This window comes from Orcinus orca, chromosome 7 (assembly GCF_937001465.1).
Source record: "Orcinus orca chromosome 7, mOrcOrc1.1, whole genome shotgun sequence".
Lineage (NCBI taxonomy): Eukaryota > Metazoa > Chordata > Mammalia > Artiodactyla > Delphinidae > Orcinus > Orcinus orca.
Window position 1 is genome coordinate 113,435,081 of NC_064565.1, and position 22,057 is coordinate 113,457,137.

The 22,057-nt window shown below is 47.7% G+C and overlaps 1 protein-coding gene across 2 annotated transcripts in view; it reads left to right on the top strand.

Moving 5' to 3' along the window:
• The window catches only part of EFHD1 (EF-hand domain family member D1), a 39,314-nt gene that overhangs the window by 15,348 nt on the left and 1,909 nt on the right, over positions 1 to 22,057 (top strand). The window contains exons 2-3 of one of the 2 annotated variants that reach the window (XM_004262583.3): positions 7,253 to 7,400; positions 14,555 to 14,689. In XM_004262583.3, the coding sequence (XP_004262631.1) occupies positions 7,253 to 7,400; positions 14,555 to 14,689 (283 nt within the window). The remainder of the gene's footprint in view (positions 1 to 7,252; positions 7,401 to 14,554; positions 14,690 to 22,057) is intronic. The other variant, XM_049712303.1, reaches the window with a different exon arrangement.

A 22,057-nucleotide genomic window follows, 5' to 3' on the forward strand; every position in this document is an offset into this window, starting at 1 on the left:
GCAGCCCGTCTCTCCCAAATGAATGGCAGGGCTGGCTTTGCACCCAGGCCTGTGTCTGCGGGGCCACGTGCAGTGCCGATGGAACTGGAATCTCCCCCTAACAGATCCTGGAGATTAGGAAGATGAAGGGAATGAGGACATTTTAAAGCAAAAACATGGAAAAAGCTCACCAATTCAGAGGAGGGCTAGAAAGAAGCCCCAGGAAACAAACAAGGATGCGGGGTCTCGGAGTTATGAGTGCGGTTTCTTGTTTTTTGTTTTTTTAATATCCTGAACTGCCTTTAATAAGAAAAATCTTGGTTAAAATTTAAATTATAGAAAAAAACTGGTACAGGGAGCTAAGATGTTGGTAGAGGGAGGAGCCAGGGGCTTAAGGGAGCCCCAGTGAGCCTGCAAGCATTTGAAAGATATAAAGTACTGGGAGGCGGGGAGAGGAAATATTTTGATGGTTTGAAACAGGGGGAGAGTGATGCAGCTTAGGCCGGCTTTGTAGGGAGAAGGAGAGCCCCAGATGAGCCTAGGTCTGGGGCTCCCTCCCCGACTCCCCTGGGTGTGGGTGGCTCTGCCAGCTGAGCAGTGCAGGTGGGCCCGACCTGGGCAGGTTCTTCTAGGTGTTGCTCCCTTTCCATGGGGCTGGATTCCCAGCTGCAAGGAATGTGGTGGAATTTTCGTGGAGGGACTGGAAGCAAAGCAGGTTTCCAGAATGAGGAAAACAAATCCGCCTGCATTCATCTCTCCCACGGGCCCAGAAGTTTGGCGTAAGGTCACCTGTTTGCAGATGGCCTTGTCTCAGGGGGTCCTCACACAGCAGTCACTTGAGGAGAGGGGCTCTGAGCAGGTTGAGGGTGAGTGCTTTGCGCCCAGTCCAGCCTTGGGGGCCTCTGCGAGGGGTCCTCACCTCCGGCTTCCTTCAAGCGCACCCACGGTGGAATGCATTGCTGAAGTTGTCCCACAGCTTTCAGAAGGGCCTTTATCCATTTAACACCTTGCTTCCCCAGGACGCCTCTCTGCCTTAGCTTTGGCTGGCTTGTCTCTGTCAACTGTCACTGGAGGGGCCACGTTGGCATCCTGTAAGGACTGACCTGCTATCAAACCTACATCTGGTGGCGGTGTTGCCCAGCCCTGCGGTCGGGCCGTGGGCTGTGGGCATCAAGTGGCGATAACCGGGACTAACCTCGCTGGGCCTAGTGACCTTCGGTTGGTTGGTTGACCTAGGTGGGCTTGGTTTCTTCGTCAGCCTGACAGTGTGACGTTCCTTAAAGGAGTGTTGGAGGGTTAAAGCCGATGAAATCTATTTGAAGGGCTGTGTTGGTGAGACTGTTTCTTCAAATGTTTGTGAGACATCGGTATTCTCTCGGGCAAAAATGAATAATTTTGCGTATGTGGGCAGCTGGCGATACCGCACTCCGAGACCAGAATCAGAATCTACACACGTATGGGACTCAGCAACGTGACTCCTATTACTTCTGCCAAAGTCATCAGATATAAATTGTAAAATGTGTGAATCGCACAGTTGACTAGCGGTCTGTTTGTTGGGACATAGTGTGTGCACTCTATCCATCCCCTGGCTCCCCACTGAGTTAAGGGGCACATGGTATAAGCTTAGTTCATGGTCATTCCTGCCTCGCCTGTTCCCATGTGAAGCCAGGCACCCGCCTGAAAGCCCCAGGTTAGTTCTGATCCACAGCAATTGGCTTCACTGCACCCCTCAGCTTTCACGACCTGTCACATGGGGTGACTCGTGACCACCTCACAGCACTGCTGAACTAACTCAGGTGCTTCAGCACAGCACCGGGCACTTAGTGAGCACTCAATAAACAGTAAACAGGCGGCCATTATGAATTCTTCATAGGACTGTCATAAAGATGAAAGGGTTAGTGTAGGAGACGATGTGCTGTGAACTGCAAAGCAGGCTAGTTGTAGTTATTAGGGGCTTTGAATCCCATCGTGTGCGCGGAACGCATATGGTAGTCGGATGCTTTGAGAGGAGCAGATGAAACAGTAAGTTGATGAGGGGGACCTGGGAGGTTTTTCCTGCCTGTCTGGCATATGCAGGCCCTGAAGGAAGTGGCTGTGGACCAACCCTCGGAGATGGTCACTTTAAAGAGGGAAAGATGCACTTCTGGATTACAAATCCCAGTTCCGTGGGGAGGGGCGAGGACACCACTAATGTGGTCAATTTATGGTCCTCCCAGGACTTAACTATGGGCTTGGCTGGTGCTTCGGGCAGGAACAAAGGGACGCAGTCTTTGCTGAGTCCCTGGGAGTCGAGGCAGCGGCTGAGTGACCCTTTTCTTTCCTGCCCCTCTTGCCTTGGAGACATCCCCTCTCAGTCCACACACTGGCTTTATTCCTGTGCCAAACTGGTGCTCCCAGCAGGATGCCTGGCCCTTTCTTTCTTTTTTTTCTTTTTAAAATTTATTTATTTATTTTTGGCTGCGTTGGGTCTTCGTTGCTGCGAGCGGGCTTTCTCTAGTTGAGGAGAGCGGGGGCTACTCTTTTTTTTTTTTTTAATCAATTTATTTATTGATTGATTGATTGGCTGTGTTGGGTCTTTGCTGCTGCGCGTGGGCTTTCTCTAGTTGCGGCAAGCAGGGGCTACTCTTCCTTGCCGTGCGCAGGCTTTTCATTGCGGTGGCCTCTCCTGTTGCGGAGCACGGTCTCTAGGTGCACGGGCCTGAGCAGTTGCGGCACACAGACTCAGTAGTTGTGGCTCGTGGGCTGTAGAGCGCAGACTCAGCAGCTGTGGCACACGGGCTTAGCTGCTCCGCGGCACGTGGGATCTTCCCGGACCAGGGCTCGAACCCATGTCCCCTGCATCGGCAGGCGGATTCTTAACCACTGCGCCACCAGGGAAGCCCAGGGGCCACTCTTGGTTGCAGTGCGTGGCCTTATTGCGGTGGCTTCTCTTGTTGCGGAGCATGAGCTCTAGGCACACGGGCTTCAGTAGTTGTGGCTCGCGGGCTCTAGAGCGCAGGCTCAGTAGTTGGGGTGCACGGGCTTAGTTGCTCCACGGCATGTGGGATCTTCCTGGACCAGGGCTCAAACCCGTGTCCCCTGCGTTGGCAGGCGGATTCTTAACCACTGTGCCACCATGGAAGTCCCCCGACCCTTTCTTCTGTCTGGGATTTGCCCACCGAGGTGGTGTGCTTTTGCTCCCAGGCACATTACTCACCAAAGTGGTCAAACCAAAATTTCCTGCCTATTGAAAGAAATTGGAATTCTTTAACCTGTCACCCAGACTTTGCCAAGGCCCTTTCTCACATATTTGTCCTCTTTCTTAGGCCTGGAGAATGTTTCCGGCTTGAGGGCCTAAAAGAGGTTTTCCAACCCTTCTTGACTCTTCTCAGTTAGAACCCCAGAGAAATGCCAGGGATAAGGTCTCCGAGCCCCTCTCTGCCATGGCCCCATCTCGACTGCCGGTTGTGCTGCGGAGGCTGAGCTAGCTGTGTTCCTGCCCCTGCTGGGTGAGGACGAATTCCTGCCTTGTTCCCTGACCTTTCCTTATCTTGCCCCAATTCACCTCCTGTTCCTGGGGCCCCCTCCCCTCTCTTTACCCCTGAGCTTTTCAGCTGCTCTTGTCCTCCCTTCACTTTCCTTCCTTTCTTCTCTGCGTTCAGACCCCGAACCTCTGCGTTTGCTCGGAAAGGTCCACATCTTAAATTCCTCCCCCTTCGTGGCTTCAGTCTCCTCTGCAGACTTCGCAGGAGCATGCGCTGTGCGCTGAGCAGCAGGCAGAGGACATTCATTCACAATCTCGGCCTGGAGGGGAACATAGGGGCCGTTTAACGACGGGCTGCCTTCCTGAGGTAGAATTGCCTGAGGAGCGCTTCCCAAAGTGTTTTCCTTGGAACACTCGATTGCTTAGACGTGCCTCCTCCAGTGGAAAATCCCTGAACACAGAGGATTGTGTGGTCTGATGAGTCTGGGTGCTGTTTCCCTCCGGTAAGTTTCGGACACGTGACCATATGGAAGGCTCTGGAAAGTTCCACACTAAAGAAGCCTGTTTACTTTGACTAGGACTCCCTGTAACAGAGTCCGTCCCTCCGGCCTGTTTGTAAGAGCTCTTCTCACCTCAGGTCTTGTGTTAGCTGTTTTTGCCAGAAAGGTCTTCCTTGTACTTGGCTAATACCCGTCTCTGTCATGCCCACACACAGAGCCCAGTCCTGGCCGCCACCAGCTTGCTGAGATCCTTTGGGCCTAGATTCTGTCACAGCTTTGTGTCCCCAGCAAATCTGATAGTCAGCACTCTTCCTAGGTGGCCCGACACCTAACAGGCAAGCCGCTGAATTGTATGGGCCTCTACTCCTGCCTGTCGTTCCCCCAGAAGCCTAATAGAGGGGGCTTGCTGATTCGGTAGAGATAATAGGTCAGTCATCACAGTTTTCTGCTGGACCAGCTTGACAACCCTGTTTCAAAAGCCAATGAGCATATGACCTAGCAATTCCACTCTTGGTTATATGCCCAAGGGGAATGAAAACAAATGTCCACGTAAAAACTTGTATCTGAGTATTCATAGCAGCATTATTCATCACAGCCGTAAGTGGAAACAACACAAACATCTCTCAGCAGGTGAATGGATAAACAAAATATGGTGTATTTATACAATAGAATATTATTCAGCAATGAATAAGAGGCATAAAGTACTGATCGGCGTGTGCTACAAGCTGGGTGAACCTTGAGAACATTATGCTGAGCGAAGGAAGCCAGACACAGGAGGTCGCATATCGTATGATGCCGTTTATATCAAGTGTCCGGAGTAGGCAAAACCATAGAGACAGAAGGCAAACCGGTCGTTGCTATGGGCCGGGGAGAGGGGCATGAGGAACGGCTGCTACAGGGCATGGATTTCTTTTCGGGGTGATGAACGTGTTGAGGAGTTAGATAGCGATGATGGCTGCACAACCTTGCAAATATGCTAAAAATCACCGAGTTGTGCAATTTTAAAAGAGTGAATTTTATGGTATGTAAATTATATCTCAATAAAGCTGTTACTTTAAAAAGAAGTGGGGATTTGTCTGGCGGTCCACACTTCTACTGCAGGGGGCATGGGTTCGATCCCTGGTCGGGGAACTAAGATCCCTCATGCTGTGCGGCACGGCCAAAAACAAAAAAGACACAAAAAAACCTGTAAAAAGAAGTTAAAAACCAAGTAAATGAGGCCAATCCTCTAATCACTTTTAGGGGGCCCCTGGCAATCATTCCTTTAAGCGCCATCCCTTGATGATACTAGAGCCTGGGCTGGTCCATCTGGGATTCATACACTCTGCCCGCTTCCTGGAAACCACACTGGAGCACCTGGCTTGTCCTTCAGCGTCCTCAGAGCTCACCAACAGGACTCCAGGGGTATTGTCTGTGTCCTTTAGCATCTCATCTACCAGCGTGATCCTTCCAGGCAGGGAGGGAGTGGGAGCCCAGCGGGAGCGCAGACCTGCTTGAAGGAGGTGGCCTCTGCTGAGGCAGAGGGCAGACTGGTGCTGCCAGCGATGAGAGGGAGAAGGGGCGGTTCCCCAGCTCCAGGGGACAGAAAAGGCCACCGAGGAGGGTGGAGGTACGTTCTGGGTGGGAGGAATGGCATGAGTCGGCCACTGTGGCTGGAGCAGGGCACACTGGGAAGTACTGGGCCTCATCTCCAGCATGACCACATGGGCTTCAAAATACCACCAGCCCACAGGGTTAGATTTCTGGCTGCCCACAGGCTACATTTCTTGGCGGCTGGTACGGTGATTCCTAACAATGGTGGTTTCTTTCGTGGAGCTGGGGCTGGGGGGTGATAGACAGTGAGGAAGCCTGTTTTGTTTGTTTGTTCATGTATTTGATTTTTACATTTTACCGTCTTAACCGTGTAAGTGTTGAGATCAGTGTACGTTCACATTTTTGTGTAGCCCTCGCCACCGCCCATCTCCAAGACCTTTTCCTCATCCCAAACTGAAACTCGAACCCGTGAAATAATAACCCCCTCCACCCCCCGCTTCCCCTGGTCCCTGGTAACTACCTTCTGTCTCTATGAACTCTAGATACCTCATATAAGTGGAATTAGGCAGCGTTTGTCCTTTTGTGTCTGGCCTATTTCAACCTTAGCATAATGTTGACATGTTCATCCATGTTGTAGCATGTATTAGAATTTCATTTTTTAAAGGGCGAATAATATTCTATTGTGTAAATATATCATATCCCACTGTATGGATAGATCTCATTTTGTTTATCTGTTCGTCTGTCAGTGGACACTCGGGTTGTTTCTGCCTTCGGGCTATTATGAACGGATTTGTTTCTTAAAGCATGATGTTCATACCTGAGCGGCAAGTGATCTCTGGGGAGCAGAAAAGGGGATGGACTTGACGGGAGAAGAGCCAGCGAGTCTGTGAGGAAGCTCCACAATAGCCCGAGTGTCGGGGCGGGGGTGGTGGAGTGACCGGGGCAGAAGGACAGAAGGCTGAAGAGGGCTCCACGGGGCTGACCAGGCACTCGGGAGTAGAGGGCAGGGCCAGGACCCCTGCCATGGGGAGGCTGGGATCGTTTCCTGCAGGTGGCTCGGGGGTGGGGGGACAGCCAGCAGAGGTGCTGGCTCTGTGTCCAAACTTGGCCAGGAGGGCAGAGCCACCACCCCGCTCATCTGTGACACACAGGTGTGACCGGTCAGACCTGGAGACTAGATTGTGAGCTGGAGGGCAAAGCGTGAAACCGCAGTGCTGGGGCCAGACCTGACTCACAGCCCAGCACCAGGGCGGGAAGCAGTCTCCAGAGACAGGAGACCAGAGGACGAGCGGAGGGGTTGGTGGAACTGGGGGCGGCGGAGCCCCAGGGGCTGGTGACCAAGGGGAGGCTTCCAGAACTGTCAGTTGCTCTACGTAATAGAGTGGGTGCGCGGGGCGCCCTGCAGCAGCTATTCTATCGTCCAGCATCTGGAGGTTCAGTTGATGTTCGTTGACCCAAACTGGGAAAAATCAAGGTAGACGAGCATGTTTTTCATCCCCAAGAAACTTATGGCCTAATTAAGGAGTTGAAAGACATGAAAACACTCCTGCAGCACAAGACCCACTTTGAGTCATATCCCGCAGAGCCCCAGAGGTGTTGGAGGAGAGAGAGGGGACCCTTCCAATGCAGTGACCCTGGTGGGCACTGCAAGGCAGGAGTCTTTTGAGTCATTTTTCAGTAAATAAGGCCAAAAGCATTACACATTTGGTAGATTAACAAGTGTCCTTCGGTCCTGGCCATGGCCATCCCTCACCAGCGCCCTGCCTTTGACCTACAGGTATGATGCCGGAAGGGATGGCTTCATTGACCTGATGGAGCTGAAGCTGATGATGGAGAAGCTGGGGGCCCCCCAGACCCACCTGGGCCTGAAGAGCATGATCAAGGAGGTGGACGAGGACTTTGATGGCAAACTCAGCTTCCGTGAGGTACCTGCGTCCTGCTGGCCCTGAGCCCCTGGAGGAGGGGGGTGGCCCTGAGAGGACTCGCAGATTTACCATTCCCTGGAGTGCGAATGGCTTTGGCCTCTCTTGAGTGCTGCTTGGATAGTTAACCTACAGTTCTGCTTTTTAAAATAAATTCAAGGATCGAGTGAACCGCAGTGCTGGCATGAAAAAATGCTGAGCAAGCAGATTGAAAGTCAGTGTGGGTAGGATAACCTCATTTGGGTAAAATGGTAAGTACTGAGAAATCTGGAGGGATGTTCACCAAAATATTCATTGTGGATGTTTGTGGGTGCAAAGTGTTGGTGGTTTTATAATCTTATACTTAAAAATATATATTTAAACTGTTAATTTTATAACAAGCATTTAAAAATAGTAAAAAAAAGAAAGAAAGAAAGAAAAAAGAAATTATACAAAGGGTCTTACTCTGTGCCCATGGACCTTCCCCTCCAAACAGGTCCGAGGATGGGTTTTTTTGGTCTTTGAAACCCTGAAATTGTGTTCGTACAGATATCTTCCTGGAAAAGCACATGGAGTCACCTGATCCCCCAATGGATGAAAAGCTCAGCCATTTTTATTTTGGGGAATAAATCTCAAGGCCATTGGGTTTCTTCCATGGCAAGGATGCAGCTCAACAAGGAAGGGAATTCCATGTTTTGTGTGTCTGAGTCTTGCGGAAAGGTTTTTAGATATGTCAGTGACCTGTTATTAGAATAACTTTAGCGACACCATCCAGGCTAAAGGCTTGGACATTAGCCCAGCTGCTGTGCTCTCATTTTCAGTCGTGTCTCTTTGGGGGCCCTTGGGAGTTGAGAGAAGAGAGGACTGTTCTTGTCTCCTGGTGTTTAACCTTGGTTATTCCAGGAAGAGTGGAGTGCAGGCATCCTGGTTTCTGAGAGTGAGAACTTTAGCCGAATACTGGTCATCTTTCCAGGCTAGATAGGGCCTTTGGATGCACTTGCTGGGGGTCTCTGCAGCTGACCTAGCAGCCATGAGTCCCTTCCCCAGCTGGCCTTGCCTCTCACTGCCCACAGATCAACTCCAGAATCTCCCATCTCTTCCTTTCCTAAACTGGCACATATGGAGATGGATCACGAAAACCTGTGCTGGACACAGCCCTCAAGATAATCTGGTACCAGACTTCTCATTTCAAGGCTAAGGAGCTAGAAGACCAAAAGGGTCAACACTTGCCTGAAATCAGGTCCCAGCTCAGGGCTGGGCCTGGGTTACAGCCTCCCCCCATCATTCACCACATTCAACTTCCCAGCTGCCTCTCTGTCTCCCTCGCCTCTCTTTTGGTTCCTTTGTATCGTTCATACATCATGCTGGGCATTGGCTCTTTCCAATCTGGGTACCCCTGGAGTATAGAACGTAAAGGATCATGCCTTGGCGAAGCTTTGGAGGCAAGGTTGGGGAAAGAACTTCTATGGCAAAGTTGTGACCTCTGGAGAACAGAAACTGAGGGTGCTTAGAAAGTCTGTGCAAGTCAGCAACTGAGCTAAGACACAGTCCCTCCCCTCTTTTACCCAGGAGCCACCCAAATGTGCCCCTCTCTGCATCCAAGATGCTCAGTTAGCTTTTGGTTAGCTGCTGGCTTGGCCATTTCGCCCAGACGGTGGACATCAGAGGCTTAGACATCTCCAAAGGGTTTTGTTGTGGGTCCTCAACCTGCCTACAGGCCTTCAGTGACATTCACATTCAGTCTTTTGTCAGTTCAGAGCCCCACTGTGGTCCCAGCTCTAGGAGTTGTACCCAGAGGTACAGGATTTGGACGTATAGATGCATTTGCCATTAATACTCCACAGTCTAACCTCCTGCTCTTAGTATTTCACTCTGCTGGTTTCTGCACATGTTGTAAGCCACTAGTGGGCCGATGCTGTGTTTGTGTAACGAAAAGAGGCTTATAGCCCAACCTCCATCTTCCACACAGAGCTGCATAACTGGAACAAGTTATTTTACTTCTCAGCTTCAGTTTTTCTGTCCTTAAAATAGGGCTGTTGGGCTTCCCTGGTGGCGCAGTGGTTGAGAGTCTGCCTGCCGATGCAGGGGACACGGGTTCGTGCCCCGGTCCGGGAAGATCCCACATGCTGTGGAGCGGCTGGGCCCATGAGCCATGGCCGCTGAGCCTGCGCGTCCGGAGCCTGTGCTCCGCAACGGGAGAGGCCACAGCAGTGAGAGGCCCGTGTACCGCAAAAAAAAAAAAAAAAAAAAAAATAGGGCTGTTAATAGCTTTTGCTCAGGACTGTTTCGAGAACCAAGTTCTCTTTCTATGCCTCCATCAGTTAGAACTCTTGACTGCAAGTGAGGGAAAGAGAATGCTAGCTAATTTAAATAAGAAAAGAACAAACAGCTATTGGCTTACATACCTGGGAGATGAAGAAGTGGAAGTGTTTTAGTCACAAGTAATCCAGGGTCTTCCTCTTGCCGTATCTTGAATGTGTTTTTTCTGTGTCCACCTCATCTTTTCTTTCCAAATAAGGTGTTGTCCCTGGCATATGACAAGATGGCTGCTGGCAGCTCCAGGCTACATTGTCCCAGGGGATAGAGGGCTTCTTTATCCCAGAGTCCCTACCAGTCTCAGGAGAAGGCTTCTGATTGGCCCTAATAGGGATACATGCCCACCTCCTGGACCAGTCATTGCATCCAGGGTACTGTGATTGGCTAGATCCAGGTCATGTGCCACGAGGCACCATAGTCAACAGCTCCACCATCATCACAGGTGTCCTCATGACCTGGCACTTAGTAGGTGCTTGGTGAGTTTGTATTCCCTTTCTTTTTCTTTGGATTAACTCAACTGAAGTGAGTTATATCTAAATAAAAGCTACTTTCCCCCAACATACAAGGAAATCGATCTTTCTTTTAAACCATTTCTCTTCCAATTATGAAAATAATATATGCACACAAGGGGCATTTTAGAAGATGGCATATATGGAACCATTAAAAATGATGATGTATTCAATAGCACAGTGTTTGATGACCAGAGAACACATGTTGACAATGTAAAAAGCAGGGAAAAAAGCAGATTTCCAAACTGTATATAAAATATAATTGTTTAGGGCTTCCCTGGTGGCGCGGTGGTTAAGAATCCACCTGTCGGTGCAGGGGACACAGGTTCGAGCCCTGGTCCGGGAAGATCCCACATACCGTGGAGCAACTAAGCCCGTGCACCACAACTACTGAGCCTGCGCTCTAGAGCCCACGAGCCACAACTACTGAAGCCCACATGCCTAGAGTCCGTGGCTCTGCAACAAGAGAAGCCACCACAATGAGAAGCCCGTGCACCGCAACAAAGAGTAGCCTCCGCTCTCTGCAACTAGAGGAGGGTTGCACGCAGCAACGAAGACCCAACGCAGCCAAAAATAAATAAATAAATACTTTTAAAAAAGAAGTAATCATTAAGATAAATAAATTAATTTAAAAAATAAAATATAATTGTTTGCATTTATGGTTTATGTACGTGTACAGACATGTAGAAGAAGTCATAAGGATGGACCAGATTTAGCAGTTCTATGTCCATAACTGTAGGCATCTAGAATCCTATTCCAGGCACTCACCACCTCATTCTCCTTTGGAGGCAGACAGCGAGGACTTAATATCCTCCCCTCTTTTTTTGTAGTCCTCACTAATTCCATTACACCTGTCTCAAAGCGAATGGCTCCAAGGCCAGATGTGTGGTAGTTTTGTACAAAGGCTGGATAAGGGGTTTACTAGATTCCATGTTAGTACTGAGAACTGTAGGTCCTGTTTTCTCCTCCCACCTTACCCTCTCTGGGGTGGGTCCCTGGCAGCCCTGGCTGTACTGGGTTGCACCCCTGCCTGTTCATGGTTGATTGGACCATGGATGGACCTCTGGCTAGACTAGGTCAGTTGGATTCCCTATCTGGGATTTTGAAACTGGGGCTGAAGTGCTACACGTTGGCTGTGCAGGTGCCTCTTCCCATAAGAGTAACTCAATGTGGGGCAGCCATTTTCTCCCACGTGGTCCAGACACAAGAGCTCAAGAGGGAATGTTGCCTCCAATCCTGAGAACATTGCCTCTCCCTGTTCCAGTCCTCTTCCAGGTCACTGTATTTTACCCTTGGGTTTTTGAGACATCCTTTCTGTATAATGAATACCTCCTTTTTACTTAAGCCAACAAGTGTGTTTCTGTCACTTGCCATCTAAGAGCTCTAACTAATGTGGGGAAGTGTTTGCATCATCAATCAGAGTCATGAAATTTAAAATTTCCTTAAATTTGGGACTTCCCTGGCGGTCCAGTGGTTAAGACTTCGCCTTGCAGTGCAAGGGGTGCAGGTTCGATACCTGGTCGGGGAGCTAAGATCCCACATGACTTGCGGCCCCAAAAAACCAAAACATAAAACAGAAGCAATATTGTAACAGATTCAATAAAGACATTAAAAATGGTCCACATCAAAAAAATCTTTAAAAATATTCAATCAAAAAAAAATTTCCTTAAATTTATCAGAAGCATTTGACAGCTTGCGTCTGAAACTGCTTTTTAGTTTTGTTGGTTCTCTCTGTTTCTTTGTTTTCTGCCTCTCCTTCCCTCCCCCCTCTTTGCTCAGAGTCACAGCTAGGACACTTTCCAATTCTCTACAACATACCAGTCTTTGTGGACTATAAATAGGAAGACAAACAAGGCTGGGCAGTTGGAGAAATTGTCATTCAGGGGTTGGGGATTGTAATACTCTAAATGGGAAAGTCTGGCGTGCTTTGGGGAAGGCTGAACATTTTCAGGTTGAGCTGGATTTTTTTTTCTTCTTCTTTAACTGGCTGGGGCTGGGGGGGACCCCTGAGTTAGAACAGAGCTGCTGGCGGTCATCCGCTGAGCTGGCAGAGTGAAAGTGAGCCCACGTGGCCGGGACCCTTGAGGAATACTTTGAGTCCTTCTGTAAACACCAACATTGTCATCTCTGCTGCAGATGTGAGAAAAATGAGTTTCAGAGATGAAGAGACACCCCCTCCCCGTCAGGTCACTTGGGCTGCTGCTAGGCTGGGGGCAGTGTTCCATCTTTCCCAAGCTGCCTCCCTGGTATGGAGGGGGTATCTGTTTTGTGTTTACCGTATGGAGCATTGGGGAGGGGGGTGGCTTCTGTAACTAAGTGCTTTAAGGATGGGCAGGGTACTGAGGGATGGATGGGTATTTTACTCCTTCTCTCTGCCCGAGGCTCACGTTTGCAGTGCTGAAGTCTTGGCTGCTTCAGGCTCTTCCATGAGAGCCTGACCACAACCGTCCCCGTGCCCCCTTGTCCCCCATCCTACTCTTGGGGGGGGGCCTCACCTCCTTCAGTAGGCTTGATTTCCAAGGCTTCTTTGGAGCCAGTGTTCTGGCTCGGTTAGTCTGCAGCAAACTGAGTCTCTGCCGGCCTCTAGTGAGAGAGTTTGAAGCTGCAGGTGGGTGAAAGTGACGTTTCTGTAGAGTGAAGCTGACCATGGTGGCCTTCGTGAAGCTGAAAGTCCTGGAACATCTTGCTTCACCGCTTGCTTTGTATTTGGCGATGTCCACAGTGAAGTTAGGACCCCTGAAGCAAGAATTACAAAGAAGGGCTTGCCGGCAAGGCATTTTGGGGTGGTGGTAGTGGAAGCCAAGACTTTCACTTAATGAAACACGCTTCCCTCTAGGGATTAAGAGCGTTGGCAGTAAAAGACACAAGTTGGAATTTGGAAAAAGCGTGCTGAAGTTGTCTTACCTCTCACTGTGCTTTAGCTAATGTTGTTTCCTCTTGGGGAAGACAATCTTTAGAGGAGACGGTCATGAAAAAACCCCCTGAAAACTGACATTTCACACATATTTTAGGCACTTGAAAACCTGGAGGAGCCTCTTTCTGGGATGAATTGGAATACATCAATTTTTATTCTTTCTAGATGGAAAAATAAATTATGCAAGTTGGACAGATGTCTGATAGACAAATTCATGAAAATTTTTTAAAGAAGAGAAGTAAAAAGCCATAAAACTTCCTTGGGGGTGATGGAAGGACGTGCAGGTGGGGGCGGGACGGGACAGGGACAGCTCTTTCAGGTTGGCCTATTTATTTATTTAAAAATTTATTTTGCAGAGGTCTTAGTACAAGTTGGCTTTAAAGACAAATTCATTCAGGTCACATTTTGAATCTGGAGGAAGGGGGTGGATTATTCAATAAATGATGTGGAGATTACTAGCTAACCATTTGGAAGAAAATAAGGTTAATGATAAACTTCACATGACAAATCAGAATAAATTTGAGATTAAATATTTACGCTTTTGAAAAAGTCATAAATGCAGTAGACAAGAACACAGGCAATTGTTTATGTAACCTTGGTGGCAAGGAAGGATTTTCTAAGCATAACATTGGTGAGAGAAAAGGAAAGCTTGATAATTTTTGAAAAAATTTTGCTGTAAACAAAATTGAAAGGGAAGTGACAGAGCTAATGTATTTGAAACATAAAGTATTTGGAACAAGGTTCTATAAAGATGTCTTAGAAAACACCAAAAATGGTAAATAGTCTAATGCCCAAAATGGGACACAAATGGAAAATGGAAATCGTTCAAAACTGTCCGAAATATTGAATTATTTCGTTTTAAAAAATAGTACATACGGGTCTACTAGATTTTTTCTTTCATGACTGTTAACTAGGATGTTGCCAATTTTTTGCTTTTACAGACAATGCTTCTTAAACTATTGTGTAAATGGTTCTAAAGGACAGATTCCCAGCAGTGGAATTAATGATTGGTAGGGTGAAAACATTTTATCTTTTGTAAATATTTCCAAAGTGCCCTCCAAAAATTTTGATTCAAGTTACACTCCCATTAACTCGATATAAGGGTGCCCATTCCCCTACATCCTTGTGGAAAAATAGGCAGCTTTGGTTTCTGTCTTTCTTTCTTTCTTTTTTTTTATTTTTGGCACGGGTCACGTGGGATCTTAGCTCCCCGAACAGGGATCGAACCCACGCCCCCCGCAGTGGAAGGGCAGAGTCTTAACCTCTGGACCATCAGGGAATTCCCCATGTTTTCAGCTTTGACAAAATAATTTGTCACACGGACACATAGACACCCCTTTTAATAGGCTTGGCTATAATGACCCTAGCTCAGGCCAGAGGGGAGTGCTGCGAATCTCTCGGTGATGCTGACTTTGACCCTAATCAACCTTCCCCTGTAGTTCCTGCTAATATTCCACAAGGCCGCAGCGGGGGAACTACAGGAGGACAGTGGGCTGATGGCGCTGGCGAAGCTTTCTGAGATCGACGTTGCCCTGGAGGGCGTCAAAGGTGCCAAGGACTTCTTTGAAGCCAAGGTAGGTGCCTCCTTCCTGTGCGGGGCAATCCCTCCCTCTGCGCACCCTGCCCAGCAGGAGCTCCCAGCCAGCGACCAGCTCATCAACTCCCTCAGGACAAGGGAAACAGCAAGCGCTAATCGTGTGAGCTTGTAGGGAAATGAGAGTGCGTTTGTGTGCCGTCTGAAAATTAAAAGCAAAACAGGAAAACTGCCAGACGGCAAATGCATTTGATCCTGGTTTCAGATTCAAACAGGTTTGCTGGTGCAATGCTGCCAGATTGACTCTGAATCCAGACTTTCCTAAAGAATTCCTCCTTACCCCAAACCACACTTGAGTTACTTGGACAGCTACCTGCATGTCTGCATCTTAGACACCTGTGTGTAAACAAGTGAATAATGGGGCCCTAGGAGGGTGCCTTGGTGGCTTGCCCCGAATCAGAAAAAGTATTTGCATCATTGACAATGGCTGGGAGCTGGGAAGGAATCTCCAGTGCCTGGTCTTGGAGCCCTTCTGGGTGCTTCCATTCATTCACGAGTTCATACGGTGGTTGAACGTTTATGGAGATCTTACCCCTGCTGGGTGCTGTCGTTCTCCTCTCCGCAGGGCACATCTGCAAAAAGGGCGATCAGGAGAGTCCTCCGAATCCCCCTCCACAGCAGTGGAGTGCAGTGGATAAGGCTACCTGGGTTCAGATTCTGCCTCCTCCCTTACCTGTCACCTGTCTGTGCCTTACTTTCCTCATCTGTATAATGGGGTTGATAATGGGATTGCCATGAGGATTAAATGCATTCATGTGTATGAAGCGTTTAGCAAGTTCCTGGCTCACCGAGAGCACTCTGTATGTGATACGAGCTGTTGGGACGCCCTTCCACTCCAGGCAGGAGACAGCCAGCCTCTTGTGGAGTTTTGGCTTATTCCAGGAGTTTGCTCAGAGACAAAGTGTCCTTGGTGATACAGCCCAGCCTGCTCACGCCCCTAAGCAGCACTCTCTCTTCACTTCTCTGTGACGTTGCCTTGGAGACAAGAGTCCATCATCTTTCTGCCAGTATGTAAACTGTGAATCTTGGTGGCCTCCTTATGCCTGAATCCCCTACTGCTGTCACCTGGCAGTTTCAGGGACAGGCGGACCACTCACTGCACCTTCAACACCAGCATCGTATATCCAATCTTGGAAGTGGTTTGACTTAACATTGGTTCAACTCAGTTCCAGAAATGCCAGGCACCAAATCAAGCTCTGGAGAAACTCGCATTGATAATGATGAGTAGAGAGGAGGGATGGTGGGAAGAGTCCTCTCTATTCATTGACTGAATCACCACTTGCAGATCTCCCGAGATGTCTTGGGCAGGGGCCTGGGGTTGAAACCCAAAGTTAACAGGACTCTGTTTTCAGCACACTGCTGTAGCTCGATATGCCGAGCGCTCAAGTCTGTATGGAGTCTCTGAGAATGTCTTATCTGGGCATTCCCAACCTTTTATAATCTGGCTGTGATCCCAGCTCCACCCTTCTTCACCCCTATGCACCGTTCTTCAAGTACTGCCACGTCTTTTCACAACGGGGCCTCAATACCTGCTGTTTCCTCTGCCTGGAATGTCCCACCCAAATGCCTCTTCCATGAGAACTCTACTCATTCTATCAAACCCACCTTAAAGAGCTGCCTCTTCTTGGCGGCTTTTCCTGACTCTCGGGGCTGAGACTGTCCATGCTCTTCCAGGTGCCTCTATTATGAATGGAAGCAGTATTATAATTTATCTGTTCAAGGCATTCTTGGACGCTCTTGGTAAGAGTATAAATTGACCCAACTTTTTGGAGAGCAGCTTGGGGCCAGCTGTTAACATTTCCTATCCTTCACCTCTGGAAATCTGCCTCGAGGATTTTATCCTTCAGAGATACTCATGAAAATGCACCTAGATGTATAGACAAGGATTTTCATACAGTATTGTTATAACAGAGGAAAATTGGAGACAACCAAAACTTCCACTACTGGGTAGTTGAGTCCACTGTGGTACACCCACACATTTGTACACCCTGCAGCTCTCAAAGAATGAGCTGCAGCTGCATTCATGTGTGGACAGATGTCCCGAATGAATTAGGCAAAACAGTATATTTGAAACCCAATTTCATTAAATAGTTAAGTACAACCTGGATAATTATATACTAAAGTATTAGTAATAGTGATGTCAGAGGAACCTATTTTCTATAATTTTGTAAGGTTTTATAATGTGTGTGCATTATTTTTACAACAAGGAGAAAAGATGAAAAGAATAACAATAAAATTTTTTGTGTTTATACGTCTGCCTCCTCGCCCACAGATTCAAAGGCAGGTGTGTTATGTTTGTAATTACAGTGCCTGACTAATAATGGCTCTCAGGAAATGTTTGCATGAATGACGAATGGAAGGAATTATTGCCCAAGTTTGGGAGAAGGCCATAAAGGAGCTGACATTTGCTACAGATGTTCGGAGATGAATGGGGATTCACCTTGTAATCAGGGAAGGGAAGGCGTTCCTGGCGTGGAAACAGCAAGAGCAAAGGCTCCAAGGCATGGTGGGGGGGTGGGGGGGAGTGTCTGGAGGTTGGCCTCTGTCCACACTGGATGCAGTTGGACAGGAGGCTCTGGGCTCCCCTGAGGGCCAGGCCTTCCCCAGACTGCTGATCACCAGAATTATCTGCCAACCAGCTTCCCAGACCTCACCCAACTCTACCTGGGCTCTGCAGGGGGATCCAGTGCATAGCCAGGCTTGGAGGGCAGGGCCTTGATGTGATCAGCAGTGGGCACGATGGGGACAGACTTGCCCCGGGGGAGGCTGGACTCAGGGAGGCCTCCGTAGATGGCTGGAGAAGAATTGCAGGTCCGATGAAGAGCATGACAAAGGGGCTGGGAAGGAGGTAAGGATGAATCCCCAACTCCCTAGAACTCTCAGTATTTATGACCACTTGATTGGAGGTGGAAATTATAATGTCACGAGGTTATTGGAGTTGTGTGGCCAGGGGTTGATGTTTAAAAAAATCAAGACAGGACCCATGCCCGTGAATGTGAATGGTTTATGGAGGAAAAGTGATAAGCTGGGTTTTACTAAGTCCAAGGTGACTTCAGGCAAGGGAAGATCTGCCCCTTCGTCGGAAGGGTAACCTGTTGTTTTTTTTTTAGCGCCCCTCCTACCCAACCCTCTTTAGATTGGGTATTTTTCTTTCTAGTATTTCTCACTACCTGGCATATATTTATTGATCGTCTGCAAACACAGTAAAAAAGAAAGACCTTGTGCCTTTTGTTTGCTAATAGTTTCTGCTCAGGTTCTGTTGGACAGAATTTGGCCACACCCAGCTAAATGGGAGGCTACAAAATACCTTTTTTTTTTTCTGGGGATCCATGTGCCCAGTTGTAATTCTGCTACTAAGGAAGATGAGCATACTAGATACTGAGAGTCATGGAACAATCTCTTCCACACTTGTCCACACCTGAACCAACCGCTGGCAAGGGCTGGAGTATCTACCCTGATTGGATTTGCTCCTCGAGCCCAGGGGTGAGGTCAGTCTCCCCTAGACCCTTGGGCCATGTGCCAGGGGAGCATCTCATAGAAAGAAAGAAGGAGGAAATGGATGTTTCATGGACACTCAGCCACACAGACCACAGGAGCTCTCTGTCTTCGCAAGATACAAGCTGAAACCCGAGAACTAGAGGGAACTGACCAAGGGCAGAACATAATGGTGACTGGACTGTGGGAAAGGAAGTAACCAGAGATACAAGGAAACCCTGGAGAAAATGGTATTTTGGAGGCCAGGAGCAGTTTCAAGAAGAGATTGAATCAGATGAGGCCAGAGCAGAGGTCTTGGGTCCAGCAAATGGGTCAGTGGAGATTTTTGAGAGATGAGGTTCACTGTGGAGGGCAGATTGTAGCAGGGTAAGAGGCGGGTGGGAACTGGGGGGAAAGAGCCCTGATGGCTGCTTTTCTGTCTAGAAGGTTGGCAGAGGGGCCTGGACAAAGTGCGGATGGTAGCTTAGGATCAGGAAAGAACTTCTGAGTTTTGGGGTTTCTTTTTAAAGCCTAGGGAAGATAGATGTTGGTGTGTTTTTATGTCACAGGGAAGTGATCCAGGGAGAAGAAAACATGAAGATAAAAAAAGGAAGGGGTGATTGATGGGACAAGGACTTGGAGATCACGGAATCAAGAGATGAGGCAGACTTTTAATTGTGGAGAAGAAGGAGCCCAAGTAAAGTAATTGCAAAGGGCCCCCAACCCTCCTCTGACCTGGCCAGGAATGGGCAGGTGGGGTGACTGACAAACACCTGAGTGCTGATGATGATTGGCCAGACCCTCTGCTGAGCGCTTCAGATTCATGTGTTATCTAACGCTCACACAATCACTCTGGAGGTAGGTGTTACTGACCCACTTTGCAGATGAGGAAATTGAAGCTTAGACAGTGGTTTGTTGATAAATGTTAAGCAAATGGCTGTCTGGACAAACTATATATATATATGCCCAAGTTTATTATAAATATATTTTGCAGATATAAAAGATATGCAGCACACATTTTGCAAATAATAAAATATATACTATTTTAATTGTAGATTCCATATAGCCTATTGATTCTTTTTTTAAAAATAAATTTATTTATTTTTGGCTGCTTTGGTTCTTTGTTGCTGTGTGCTGCTCTCTCTAGTTGCGGCGAGCGGGGGCTAGTTCCCCGATAAGGGATCTAACCTGTGCCCCCTGCAGTGGAAGTGCGGAGGAGTCCTAACCACTGGACAGAGCAGGAATCCCCCTTTGCTGGACTCTTGCATTTGTAGGCAGCCTATGATTGCAACTGACAAAAGAATGTAGTTCCGGGGACTTCCCTGGCGGTCCAGTGGTTAAGACTCTGTGCTTCCAATGCAGGGACAACAGGCTCGATCCCTGGTTGGGGAACTAGCACATCCCACATGCTGTGTGCTGCAGCCAAAAAAAAAAAAAAAAATGTAATTCCAACATGAATGTTGGTTGGTATTTTGTTTAAAATTAATTTCTAAGAAAAAAGTGAAAGGACATATATCAGAACTTCATTCAGTCATCAATGACGTGAGCAACATCTTCGCTGAATTTGATAATAGTTTTCAAATATTGGAAGAACATTCTCTCCATCTTGGAGCTATTCACAATGTAAAGGCTACAAACACTACACATGTTTAAGTTTAAACTTAAAACTTAAAAACATTTTTCCATCACTTTCTTAAGAAAAGATTGTCTAGACAGTCAATGAAACAATAATCAAAACCCTTGTTTGTAGCATAGTTGTTCCAAGATGTAAATACTCCCACTGGGGTTGCTTTCAAGCTACCAACAGGATGCTGTTGAACGCAGAGTTGGGAAGATTCAAGGTAGCATGTCATCATATAGGATCTCCACCTTAGAGGTATAACAGACATAGGTAACCTCAAGAACACAAATAACAGTAAAATGTAGTAAAATAATCAGGAAGTGATGACTTTTAAGTATGTATTACTTTTGTTTGTAATATAATTTATTTAATTGTGAAAGTATATAAATCTAATTTTTAACAGCAGCTATATATATATATATATATTTTTTTTTAGCAGCTATATATTTCTTAAGAATTTTTTGTTATAAACTATTTTTTTTTTTTTTTTTTGGCTGCGTTGGGTCTTTCATTGCTGTGCGCGGGCTTTCTCTCATTGCGGTGAGCCGGGGCTACTCTTGGTTGCGGTGCGCAGGGTTCTCACTGCGGTGGCTTCTCTTGTTGTGGAGCACGGGCTCTAGGCGTGCGGGCTTCAGTAGTTGTGGCACACGGGCTCAGTAGTTGTGGCTCACGGGCTCCAGAGCGCAGGCTCAGTAATTGTGGTGCATGGGCTCAGTCGCTTCACAGCATGTGGGATCTTCCCAGACCAGGGTTTGAACCCGTGCCCCCCCTGCATTGGCAGGTGGATTCTTAACCATTGTGCCACCAGGGAAGTCCCTTAAGATTTTTTTGATATGGACGATTTTTAAAGTCTTTACTGAATTTGTTACAATATTGCTTCTGTTTGTTATGTTTTGGTGTTTTGGCTGTGAGGCATGTGGGATCTTAGCTCCCCAACCAGGGATCAAACCCGCACCCACTGCATTGGAAGCCAAAGTCTTAACCACTGGACCACCGGGGAAGTCCCTAACAATGGCTCTATTTAACAACCAGTTCATAAAATTCCTGAAAATCAAACAACTGGCTTGCAAGCAGGCACCAGCCAGTACACCTCTGAGCCTAGAGATGTTCGATGAAGCGCCCAGGGTCTCACTTCCAGAAGCACAGGGAAAGGGGGAAGGACAAAATGGGTGGGAGAGGAGTCCAGAGTGGACGGACTGCGTTCGTCTGTGTTTTCTAAATGAGGGAGAAGGTGGGCTGCTGAGAGTGGCAGGATCCTTAAAGGCTGTGGCTGATCTTCGGATGACTGCTGTGGGGAAAGAGATGGGAGGAGGAGGGCTTTACTGAAGGCCCAGCCCAAACTGGACATCCTCACCTCCCAGTGGGTCCAGACACCGTCCTTGTGAGACTTCTAAGAAAAACACGTTCTCAGCCTGCAAGCAGGAACAAAGTCCTTGGTCCAAGGGCAGCACTTGGCAGACTGGGAGGGGAGAGGTGAAGTGTGTCAGGCAGAAGTTCAGGTCCTAAAAAAAAGAAGTGCAGGTCCTGGGAGTTGGAGGTACTGTGACAGCTGTGTTGCAAAGATTGGTCAGGCATCCTTTTCGGGTTAGAAAGTAAACTAGGGCAAGGCCAACACACTAGAGAATGGGAGTGTGAACCCAGGTTGTAGGGTTCTCTGGATGCTTGGGGAGGCTGGGTAGATAGTAAACTCCAACCTGGACTTCTCGCCAGAGTCAAGAAAGAGCAGTCTCTGTTGAAATTTTTGATGACATCAAAATTTAAATATTTGTATGACCCGAGATACCTTGAAGTTAAAAGACAAACAAAAGACTAGAGGAAAGTAACTGAAGAAAAATATATAATGGGGGACTAGACCTAAATTATGTAAAGAATTGCAAATTAAAGGAAAAAAAAAAACCAACTGAATAGAAAAACGGGCAAAGCATACAAATGGGTAATTCACCAAAGAGGAAATAAAAGAAGGTGCCAATTTTTTTGCCTATCAGATTGGCAAACAGGAAAAAGGTTAATGATAAGCGTTGGTGAGGTTGGGAAATGAGCGCTTGCATTCCGTGATGGTGGGGTGCAAACTGGAGCAGCTGTTTGGAGAGCAGTTTAGCAGTCTTTATTAAAAATAATGTACATGCCCAACATGTTTGCAAATTCTACCAAATTGATGAGACACACAGAGAGGGGAAAAAAAAAAAAGAATCAGTCCTAGAATAGAGGATAAAGATGGATTTATCTGATACTGTATTATTGAAGATGGATTCA